The sequence below is a fragment of the Lates calcarifer genome, linkage group LG23 (genome assembly GCF_001640805.2).
Source record: "Lates calcarifer isolate ASB-BC8 linkage group LG23, TLL_Latcal_v3, whole genome shotgun sequence".
In the NCBI taxonomy this organism is placed as follows: Eukaryota; Metazoa; Chordata; class Actinopteri; family Centropomidae; genus Lates; species Lates calcarifer.
The window spans coordinates 6,752,046-6,764,288 of NC_066855.1; the positions used below are offsets into that span (position 1 = coordinate 6,752,046).

Sequence of the window (12,243 nt, forward strand, 5' to 3'; positions counted from 1 at the left end):
TATCTGCCCTTATGTATGTTGAAGAAAGCACCAAGATGTTTACGCTTCCTGGTTGTCAGACTAAATTCTAGACTAAGCCCTTTCTCAAAAGACAGTAAGTATTAAAGCAATTCATTCAGTCTTGCCTTCTGGGGCTCAAATCAACATCCAAAGTCACTACAAATGCCTCTACAAATCCAAACACTATGTTAAGGTCTTTTGAAGGAGAGTATAAAATCAAAAGCATTTTAAAGCAGCCGTACTGCATGGTTGAACGACTTCAAAAATCAAGGTGGACATGCATATTTATACACAAAATGCTCTACATCTCTTGGCAGCAAGACGAAACAGCATGGAAAAGAACATTTGGTGTATTTTTCCAGGGTACAGACAGAGCATAGAGTTACAATGAAACTTCATCTAAACGTGCCTTGGGACCCATTAGTCACCGCAGCATGAACAACAACATGAACTATGCACAGATTCTCAAACAGCAAGACATTCAAGAGTCACATCCATTATCTCCTGTATAATTATTAGTATTTTGAAATGTATTTTTTTTCCTTTATTCTACATTACTATTGTATTTAAAAAAAAAAACAGCATGACAACACAGATTGACTAGTATCAATAGCTATTACTTGAAAACAAGACATCCAATGAATGCTGATCATCTTACTGTTGTGAGTCCTCCTTTTCCCTCAGCCATATACAGACTGTAATTAGTGTAATTAGAATTAAATGTCATGTAGATACCACTGAGAGGCTAGAGGACTCGGGCAAAGTGCTGAGAGACACCGAGGGGGGGCATTTACAATCACCACCCTGCCTGGATTTCATTAAAGGTCCCCACTCCTTCTGTCATTTTTCTGCGGAAGCAGCCATGATGGAATAAACAAAATTAATGTCATTGTTTCAATGTCACTCAAATCTCTGTTGACAGAAACTCTGGAGGCTGCAGCCCAAATATTACAGGGAAAATCCACACTTTTAGTGTTAGACTGATGGACTGGTTCCTCAATGTATTTTGCTGACAGTGGCATTCATTTAATATAGGATATTTCAGTGAGTGTGGTGTGAAGATATTAAATGTCAGGACAATATAACTGCATTCATCTATAAACACATATAGAGTTAGAGTTTATATAGAGTTTACAGCCACACTAGCAGCTCTGTGAGGCTGTACTTTGGCAATGAAGTGCTTTGAGCTAAATGCTAACAGCATGAGCATGCTAACATAAACATAATGACAACCTTAACATGCTGATACTTGGCAGGTAATGTTTGCCATGTTCACCATCTTAGCATAACATGTTAACATGCTAATGTGTTAATCAACATAACACTATACAGCTGAGGCTGATGGGAATGTCTTTAGATTTACAGACTTAACTCTGATGGTATTGCAAGATGAAAAAATAAAGAATCACCAGATTTTACACTTATACACTATCAAATTTCATGACAATCTATCCAATAATGTTGAGACATTTCCTTAAAAACAACAAATGAGCACCTCGTGGTGGCACTACAGGAAAAGTTAGAATCGCCAAAGTCATGAGGCACTGTCCTCTGAGGAACATGAAAATCTATGCAAAATCTTGTTCCAATCCATCAAGTTGACGTAGAAATATTTCCCTTGAAAAAGTGAACATTTTGATGCTATTTGAAAAGTCAAGAGAATCACCAAAATCATTATGATGCATCCTCTGTTGTCCACGAATATCTGTTCCAAATTTCATAGCAATCCACCCAGAATTTGTCAAGATATTTCAGTCTGAACTGACTTACACTGCCCTCCCTAGAGCTACATTGCTAGGTTATAAATATCTTGTTTTCCTATTAAAAATCCCTTTATATGAACACAGTAATGAAAATGAAATTATGCAGTCGGCACAGCCTCTTTATATGGAGATGTGTGCCGCAGGGGGTGAGGTGGCAGGTGTGAGAGTAAATGAGCAGGTCATTTTTATGAATGACACTGCAGAGGTTGGGGAAAAGATGCTGAGGCTACGTGAACCGCTGCAGATCAATCTCCCTGTGAAATCGAGTATGGATGGGGTCTACTTCTAGAGCCTCTCTCACTCTCTCTGTCAGCTACAGTTGATTAGAATTCCTGTTTGATGCAGTAATTAATCACTCAGTCTGTCAAAGCAGTAAAACTGAACAGTGTCATGGTGAAGCACTACTGAAGGTTGTTCTGACGTGACATGGAATAACCAGGACGCCCTCTGACTTCTTGTGCATAATAAGATCTGAGTGGGGATCAGGGGTCACACAGGGATAGCTTTTAGATTTTTCTGAATGAACTACCAATCCTAAAGGATTTGTATTAATTTAATATCATTTATGTATAACTCTGAGGCTCAGATATGTCATGTTGACATTGTCTACACCACCGTGCTGCTATTTTTTCTGATTTGATCTAATTTTATGCCTTACACAAAATGCATTCAAATCTTCCTGAATGAATTCAGAATGAAGGACACATTTTTCAAAGTCTAAAGAGTCTGACTTAAAGCAGAGTTTTTAAATCAGTTAAAGAAGTGCTTAGAAAATGTTTCTGCTGAGGTAGAACCAGACCTGCAGATCTTGTAACCAATCCCCAAAGCTGTCAAAAGCAGGAAAATTTATGGTAAACCTCCCACTTCCAAAACAGAAACTGATAAGAAGGCTCAAGTTTCTTTAATCCCAGTCAAAAACTCTTTGAAAATGAGACCTATCTGAATGAGGTTTGATATAAAAATCCAGCGAAGGGATTTTCATTTTGTTATAAGTAACTATAAATTATGCATCTTTTTAGGGAAACTGTACGAAATGCTCATCATATTAAGGGCTTTGATTTTTCAGCTTGAAATATCTATAGTCTAATGTAGGTAATTAAATAGATTTAAATGTAAAATGAAGTTCTGTAACTGAAGTGATCCTCCTTCTCTCTCGCTGGCAGAGGTCATTTGATCACTTTGTCTGCAGTGATGAAATGTCCTCACAGTGTAACCGGTTGAGCAAAACTGATAAGCGTCAGTTCAGTATACTGTTGTTTTAGTAAGTGCTACATCAACCATTTCAAACATAAAAGACATATTACAAAATGATAATCAGGTGAAATGGATGGATATCCAATTATATAAATATCAACATACATCTGAAATCTTTCATATTTCCTTCAGTTAGTTGTCAGGGAACAATAACTGATACTGAACCTGATCTAGGCAAAATAAAAACTTAAAAGCTCTCACCTTAAGAATTTAATATGTGTAATGTGTATGCAACAGTAGATAAAACTGGAGAGAGCTGGGGTTTGCCACATTTTTGCACGTATACTGCTAAAAGACACACACACACACAACCTCTTAAGAGAGCTGACATTTCAGACACCTGCCCTTCTGCTAGTCCACATGTGTTCAAACATCTGTGCACAGTCTCAAAAGAGTGCGCATGCGCAATGGCGAAGAACAGGTGCATGACGTCCACCACTCTTTGTTATCACCATTATCCTTTAATTTTATTTTCCCACACTCAGACAACACACACACGATGACAGTAAAGGCTGCCATAGACACCGTACTTGTAATTTACCTGTGGCCGCTGTACAGGTGCAAATAGCCTGAGGTCAGCTAGGCTAGCTAAACAAAAAATTACATGTGGCTACTGATTGAGGCACGAGACCGTGGTAGAGGTAATTGCGTAGCTCTCTCGCGCTAAATGTGCGTAGCCTCGATAAAATGGTCCACGAGGTTTCACGATAGAAGGATTTTAACGTCATTTATAGCGTTGATAAGACTTAATCTCTTCGGGGAGCTCTTACTTTCTCCTGAGACGTGAAATAATAACTGGCTGAGTGTAGCCTGCCAGTAGCCACCTGGCGAGTGGGGAAGGTGGACTACATTTGTGGCAAGGCTTTCTTGAAATCGACATAAACGTTAATAGCATAACATAAACTGAACACCACGTTTCTTCCATGAAAAAAAAACAACCAAAGGTTGAAGCGCTCACCTGTCCCGGTTGCCTTCGTCTGGGATGCAGCGAGAGGGTTTGAGATATCTCCACCGGTCGCCTCGCAGTTGTTGGAAGCACGGCAGGTCTTGTTTAATCTATGCAGTCACTTTAACAACACCGAAGCCAACGGCAACCCACACAAACTGCTATCTTTAACCTAAAACGGCTCGCGTGCTCTCACAAATAGCTCCATTGATTAAAAGCCTATTGGCTGCTCTGTGCGCACTGATCCTGTTTCCAAAAAGAGGATGCCGTGGACGGTTTTGTGATAACAAACGCGCCTGTCGGTGTGGTACCCCCTGTGTGAAGTTGTAGCCTGACCGCTGCCGTCGATATGAATCCATACAAGAGCAGCACTAACATAGACTAACTTGCAAATGCACGGTTTCCCAGTGATATAGTGGCATCTAGTGGCAACAAGAGTAACTGCAGTTTGTAAAAATAAAACAAGGGATACTGAAGCGTGTGTCTGTTTAATTCTTTTATTCCATTCAATTCTTTATTGTAAAGTAACTGATTTTGATACAAATTATTTACATTTTTGGCAACGAACAAATAGAGAGGGGCAGACAAACAGAGAGAGAGAGAGAGAGAGAGAGAGAGATTTGCATGCAGGTTAAACAATTAAATATGCAGAGTCACAAAGTCCAGTGCAGGTTGTTTCAGAATCTCAGTGTTTTTGATTGTTGCTTAATCGAACGCCTGGGGCAGGTTTAACATTAAAATCTTTTACCACTGATCACTGTAGTCCAAGCTGTAAGAGAAGAGAAAGCCCTGTTTCATTAACTGAAATTTACACTTGCTGCAGATTACCACTCAACTGTCAAACACTGTGACATTATGACAATGACAACCAGTGAGTCTTTGTAAACAATATGCTGGATCAACAGGACTGTGTCCTAAAGACTTTAAATAGGGATGGTAGCAACCAGATGTATAGACTCACATGTATGACAGCATGCATTAAGCAAAAAATGTGTTTACACTGCTGTAGATGGCGTAGATATCTTAAACTGAAACAGAGATGAAATATCAGTCCTTTTTATGTGGGTCTTGCCTCATTAAATTGCATGTTCCTTCTTAATTAATAATGACAAACTGATTACTGTCACAGTGTAAAATCATAAAGTAGGACACAGAGTGTGGCTGATCAGACCCCTCCCCCTCTCCTACTGGTAATGGGCCTTTTCTTGAATATTGGGTATTGGCCAGTAATTCAGCTGCATATGTGATGTTCATCACAAATGTTATTTCAGTATCCTAAGAGATCACAGATGAATTCTGATCAGTTTCTCTCACCGTGGTTCATTGTCTTGGCTTGAATCAGCCCCAAACAGCAGCCACGCCACAGCCTGCTCGGGGGTTGACCTCTTCCCATACCTGGAGAAAAACCAAACGCCAGCATGTAATGACTGCAACTCAACATTAATTGGAGATTCTCATTCATGTGAAATCCCCCTCTCTCTGCTCTGCATCAGCAGTCACTCAGTCAGCATTTCACTGGGTGCTCCGCTGTGACCCCACCAGCATGGTTATGAATTTCAACCACTGGACATCTATTTTTCAAGAATCATCCAGCTGTGAACCAGGCAAGTTAGCTGCATATACTCCCGTGTTGAGTTTTTATCTGTGCTACTTCTTGATCTCTGCAGTCCAATCAAAAAATGAGCTGCGCAATTATCTGAGAGAAAAAGGAGAATTTTCAAGCTCATTGCCCAGTGTCCAGCGAGGCAAACACAAACAAGCTCTTCAGACTTCAGTGCAAAACCAATGCCCGGCCACTGAGGGGCAAACCCTCGTCTGTTTGAGGAGGGGCTGCACACGGTCTTTTGAGTCTAATGACAAGATCCAGCCTCTTTAATTACAGAGCAGGAGAGTTAATGATGAGACTATACTCAGCTTCCATCACAGGAAAACTGTACACCTGCTAGTTTCTCCAATCGTCAGAGGTCATGTGTCACGCAGAGGGGACTGAGTATTTGATAACAGTTATTTGATACAGTTGTCTTGTCAACACTGTCATCGTTGCCTTGTTTTTGGTTTGTCAGATAAGAAAACAGTAAAAATGAAGACATTTCATAACAGGTTTACAATAAATTAAAAAAACTGCTACATTTCAAAGTAGAAAACCTAAAACCATGTATGTATTAAACACTGTGTTATGGTCCAGTCTTGATTCACCTGCTAAGAAACAAAAGGGAATGATTACAAGCTCCAGATTGAACTTTATATACGCATCAACCAAGGCTCCTGTTCTCTGCCTCATTATTTCATATAACAACAACAACAATGCTTTGTAACTTGTAATGACTCAGAGTGTCAAAGAAGGGATGAACGGACCAGTGTCTGAAAGGTTTTGATTTAAGGTGAAAAACAGACTTTATATGAGTGAATTCATGCCACAGAGGGAGGGCTCAGTGCCCCATGTGGCTATCCTTACAAATTTGTCCTTGAGCCTGAGACTTAATCCCTTGAATCCAGGGAGGTGGACTACCTGTCTGACCCAAGCAGAGGATGAAACCTTACCACAGCTAAGCTGTTCTCAGCATTTATCAGGCCTCCTTTCTCTGTTTTTCCAGGTGGTAAATGTGTTTATAACGGTTGATAAACTCACAAACCTCCTGTAGCTCCGAGGTTGTTGTTTAATTATAATAATAAACTCTGATGGATGCGCACTCAGAGAATCTGTTGCTTTCCAACAGTGAAAAAAAAAACTCCTGCGTTGTCCAGTTTGCTTATATTTAATATAAAAACATTACACTCATATTAGATGTAAGAGCCTGACTCACCTCTGCCTGGTGATGAGGTTAACGTAATGCCTGACAGCGGCGTGGTATTTGGCCCACTCCTCCGGTGAGGCGTTGCTCCCGGGGCTCTCCGGTTTGGGAGGGTAGGCGTCAGCGAAGCTGCTCAAACACACCAGCAGGCAAACGACGAGCGCCGCGAGCATCACCCACGATCTCAACATGCTGGCCATCTGAGGAGAAATGATTCCTCTTGAAAAACTCTTGAATTAACTTTTGTTGAAGGCAAAATATACATACAAATACTCAAAATGTCTTTCAAAGTATTTCAGATATTAACTAAAACACATTAAGATGCAGCAAAGTAGCAGAAAGGTAAGAGGACTTACTTTTTGACAGTTGTCTTCAGATGTAGTCACCCAGTGTTGCCCCTGTCTTGTTGCTCTCCTCCCGGTTCACAGGATTATATAGTGTGGGATGGATACCTGATGCGCACTGACTAACACTTAACCACACCCCTCGATTTTTTTTCCTCCGGCACCATCGTTCATGGGGTCACTTATCTCTGCAGAAACTGGAGGACACAGTCAGAGCAGAACGTAAGTCTCTGGCTTCCTGAAGGTTTTTTTGTTGTAATAATAATAATAATAATAATAATAAACATGATAAAGACGCTTATTTCTCTTGGTCTTTCAATATTAAAGTTTAAAATCCCAGTCAGTGGCTTTATGTTGTTTTGAAACTTAAAATTTCACGCGTTACCGGGTTCACCCTGTTATATAAAGGAGTTATTTGCAGCACATCACCCAGCTGCCCGTTAAGCACTACAAACAGGGCAATAAAATAACCCCCCCCCCCAAAATCTCTCTCTCTCTCTCTCTCTCACACACACACACACACACACACACACCCTGCTGTGTTTTATGAGTTGAAATCATAGTTGACACAGGTTAAAGGCAGCGTTAGCCTCAGCCCAATAAGCTCCATGCCCACGCTTGGAAATCAACCTGTCTGCATTAAAGTTACAATATCTCTCCATAAAACAGACTTATTGAGCTGTCCACCCTTCTACCTAGAAATGGTTCATGACAGGAGCTCAGACACCACAACCATCAGAAAACAACACAACTGGCCTCTTTACACTTGAAATAATGGCAGGCATGGCACTTCAGAAACTAGTGTATCAGCAATTGGGGGGAGATGGGATGAATGACCCTGTCATCCTGCCACATTCAGCTCAACAGCGGAGAAAACACATTGTAGCAGTTATCACAGTCTGAAGCTGTAGTCTGTATCCAATGATTGCTTCTTCTCTCACCAGACATTTCCTCAAGAATATTTAAACACAGCCCATTGTTACTTTCATTTTTACTAAGGGACAGGAGTACAAGTACAAATTGATCTGTAAGTTTATTGAATATACACCACTTTCACAATGTTAGCTTACTTGTAAAATTAATTTCAAAACGTTGATGTAAATCTATGAGATGTACAGCTCTGTTTCACAAGAGTGATCTACAGAGTTAAGGGTGACAAAGGCATTACGTACAAAATGCCATTAGTGAGCTTTCTTCTCCAGTTGGACTGATGTGCCAAGTGCACTTTAGATGCATTTGCAATTAGATTTATTCACATAACAGTGATGCCAACATGAATACTAGGCAAGATGATTTTTTTTTTTTTTTGGTTAAGTAATTAGTCTGAGGTGATTTCTTGCAGAGCTCAGAGGGTTGTAATCAGAGTCATCCAATTGTTTTATCGACTGCAGTGTTATCTGTGCATGGGTAGTTAATGAACAAACACATAAAACTAAACACACATGTTTTACAACTTTTTCTTTGGAGAATAAAAACAAAAAAGTAATTTGTGAATCATCAGACACGTGTACATTAATTAATATTGATATATTACTATGACACATATCTTCTCCTGGAATGATGTTGCTTAACTTCTCTGATTATTACACCTTTGGTCTTCTGGGGGCTCATCACTCCTGCATGCATTATTCAGATGGTCATAAAGCCTTTAATATGGTCTGGAGGTAGAGGTCAAAGGCTACAGCAATCACAGATCAATAATCCCATTGTATTTCACATGCTCACATGGAGAGAGTAGCAGCAGGAGCATGATCAGAGAATCATTTTCAGCACAGTAATTCTATTATGATAGAATTAAACGATTCACTGAGGTGTCACTTTTATTAACCCTTACATGATGCGTTTCCAAACTCATATCACCACAGAGACTCTGATGGAGGGTGTGTGTGTGGACAAATGACGCTGATATGACACAAGGGACACACTGTGTACACAAATACCTTTCAGGATCTCAAGTGCTGAGAGCGGGTCTAATGTAATCGGCCACGTTTATGACCAGCGCAGTGGCTCCTGTTTATCTCGGATCTTCACGGTCTACTGTTCGGTTCATGACGCCTGAAGTCCCTTTTTCATAGCTAATTGTAGAATTGAGTTATGTACTATTTTCTTCAGAGGCACAGTGGGTAAACCTGGCATTAAGATCTGTTTGTCTCAGTTTTGAAATTGTGTAAGAGATAAAAAAAAAAAAATCTCTATTGTCATTGTACTGTTATGCAAGACAGTAACACAATGAAATTACAATGGCACTCCCTCAGTTTAAAACAATATTAAAAAGCAATTAAAACAATTAAGAGGTCACAAAGAGCAGCACACAGGGTGCAGCCCAGTGTGGAAATAAACAATACATAATAAATTGAAGAAAACCAGTGTGTGGTTTTAAATCATGTATCCATTTTTCACTTTTACACTTCAGGGAAATTCCATCTCATATATAGTATGAGTTCCACCCTGTATATAAGAGATTTTGATTAAATTGCAGCAGAGAACAGGCAAACACATTATTTTGCTCTAAAAAGTTAGAATAACTATGTCTGCAAAAGTATCAGCAAAGTCATTGTGGCATTGGTTCTGCGATATTTATTCACGCAGTTGCTTTCCTTTAATTTAATTTGAGGTTATTTTTGGCATTTACTGATAGAACACTGCTACAGACACGAAAGGAAGAAACATGACAGGAATATGTAACAAAGGTCCCTTCCCAAAATCAAACACAGGATGTTGCAGTTACTGTGTACTGTATAGTCTGCATCTCAGCCTCTGGGCTATATGGACACTTCAATAGTTCATTCTCAAGAGAATGCATTATTATCTTGGCAAAGGAAAAGCAACATGCTGCACAGCAAGAGAACAAACACCAAAAAAGGAAGCCTTCATGACAATATTTTTCAGGCACGGTGTTAGATGCATAAATCAAAGAAACTTGTCATACTGCCATACAACATAACTACATGTTGTCCTGCTGGGCTCCCCAGGGAAGCCATGACAACTCCTCTCATGTGCTGTTTATAGAGTCATAAAAAACAATAGGATTTCCTTTGTCTGTCCCTAAAGCCTTGTCAAAAACTTGATTTGGGCATAAATCCCAACTGACAGCTTCAGCAGAGCTGCCCGCTGCTGCTGCTGCTGCTGTTGACAATAAACAAGCAGTTGAAGTGTATATGACCACACCATAAAGGCTGTAAGTGGATTGTGGTATTACACATTGATTGCACTGACCATTTCTGAGCGATTATTGTACCATAAGTCAAACCGATATTGAGAGACAATTGGTACACAGCTCTTTTTACGCCCATTGACGTCCAAACTGATGCAAATTAACAATCTAAATTGGAAAATAGCAGCTTTTAACAATTTAATGGGTTGAAAAAAAATGAGGGGAATAGCTTGAAGTAATCAAACAACAAATAAATCATCTCCCATTCGTGGCTCCTCTCTTTTGTAATCACCCATTTCCCACAGCTAACGGTGGCTATCGTGAACATTTAGTTAATTCTACTCCAGTAATCAACCTCTCTGCATTCACTCGACTGGCCATAAAAGTCAATGACGAGAAACAACAATATGCACAAGACAAACTCATTAGCTTGCTCCAGTGTTTGTAGGTAAACACTGAGAAGGTAACAGTACCCAGATAAGGGAAAGGGCAAACAGTTACAAGTTTTCACAGTCCAATAAACCCCAGCTAATGCTCTCCAGAAGAGCAGATTGGGTTCCTACAGCAGGGGAGAACTGTTTGAGTTGCCATCAAGTCCAAGGTAATAGGACCAGTAGGAGGCCACTGATTCTCAAAACTTTTCCTCTCATCTTATTCAGTTTTAACAACTTTCCCAACTGATGTTGGCGCTAATGATTTCTGCGACTTTGTTACATAAGACATAGTCAATTTACAGAACTCTGAGAGCGATAACTTGAACAAATCACAATGTTGGAAATCTACTTACTGCAGAAACCTACCTGTACACCTCAAATCTAACTCTAAAAGCTTTTTCTCCTTCGCTTTAGATAGTAAAACCACCTCCGTTTCCATTTGCATCACACATACAGCCTAGTCCAAATATGAAAAGAAGATTACACACACACACTCACAGATGCACACGCCCGCCGCACAAAAGTCCATTCTGGTGTAAGAGCAATCTCCCACGGAGAATGTCTGACTCCTTCCTGCCATCACAGACAGAAAGGGGGAAATGATTATGCGTTTTTATTTAGCCTTATCTCCAGAGTGGGGGAGTCACTAATATGAACAGAGTGCTTTTCAGGCAGCCAGGTCTGTTTGCACAGCTCAGGAGGCAAAATAGGGGGTTGATGGCTGCCCACCACCACAGCACGGTAAGTCATGAGCACATAAATGGCTCTAAAAGGGGCCACCGAGTGTCAGTCAGAAGCACTATACATGACTAGTGAGCAAACAATAGCATATTTCTTTTAAAAAATTTGTGTTTTTTTGGAGGGCACAAACACACACACACACACACACACAAAATACGCAGAGGCACGTCAGTCATAAACAGTGGCTGCACGAGTCAGGGCTTCTGATTTGCTCATTTGTTTTCCAAAACAGCGATGCCTCATGTGATTCTCCTATCCCAAGAGGACTGGAGCTACTCTGCCAACAGCACCATCACTTAGGCCATTTGTCTTTTCTGGAAAGCAGAGCTGACCAATTATGGCAATATCTCACCAACTGATGTGTTTATGAGCAAGCTAGCGATGTCAGCTTCAGGTAACTCAGATGGATGACATGACAGGTGTTAGAGGGCTCGGGAAAGGTTGACGATTTGATGCAGAGCCTGTTCTCAAAGTCACAACAAATTAGGAAGTTGTGTGCTATTTATGTATCAAAATGATCCCAGTAAAATCCGTAATGGTGAGATGAGGTCAGTATCTTACTCACTTGACCTCCATATTCCGAGCATTACATGATGCTGATGACTAGAAGGGCTGTAAACATGTAATGGGTAAAACAAAAAAAAGATGACGTCATACAAGATGTGACTCAATATATTTACGGACTGGACAGAAGCTGCAAACAGCTGATATTGCCTGCAAGCTGAGGAGATTTTAGGTCACTGGGGGGTTGACTCAGGATCTCTTCCCAAAGGACATCAATTACACAAAACATGAAATTGCCTTTTTTCTCCTCT

General features: G+C 40.2%; 2 protein-coding genes across 2 annotated transcripts in view; both read right to left on the minus strand.

The window, feature by feature from the left end:
• The window catches only part of mpp2b (MAGUK p55 scaffold protein 2b), a 35,054-nt gene extending 30,740 nt beyond the window's left edge, over positions 1-4,314 (minus strand). The window contains exon 1 of the mRNA XM_018664961.2: positions 3,976-4,314. The gene's annotated coding sequence lies outside the window, so the exon portion shown is untranslated. The remainder of the gene's footprint in view (positions 1-3,975) is intronic.
• Positions 4,315-4,446: 132 nt separating this feature from the next.
• On the minus strand, positions 4,447-7,271 carry pyyb (peptide YYb). The gene is made up of 4 exons (XM_018664493.2): positions 7,112-7,271; positions 6,768-6,955; positions 5,278-5,358; positions 4,447-4,732 (listed from the first exon to the last, which is right to left on the minus strand). Exons 2-4 carry the CDS (start codon positions 6,953-6,955, stop codon positions 4,708-4,710), a joined length of 294 nt encoding a protein of 97 aa, XP_018520009.1. The 5' UTR covers positions 7,112-7,271; the 3' UTR covers positions 4,447-4,707.
• Positions 7,272-12,243: the final 4,972 nt, after the last annotated feature.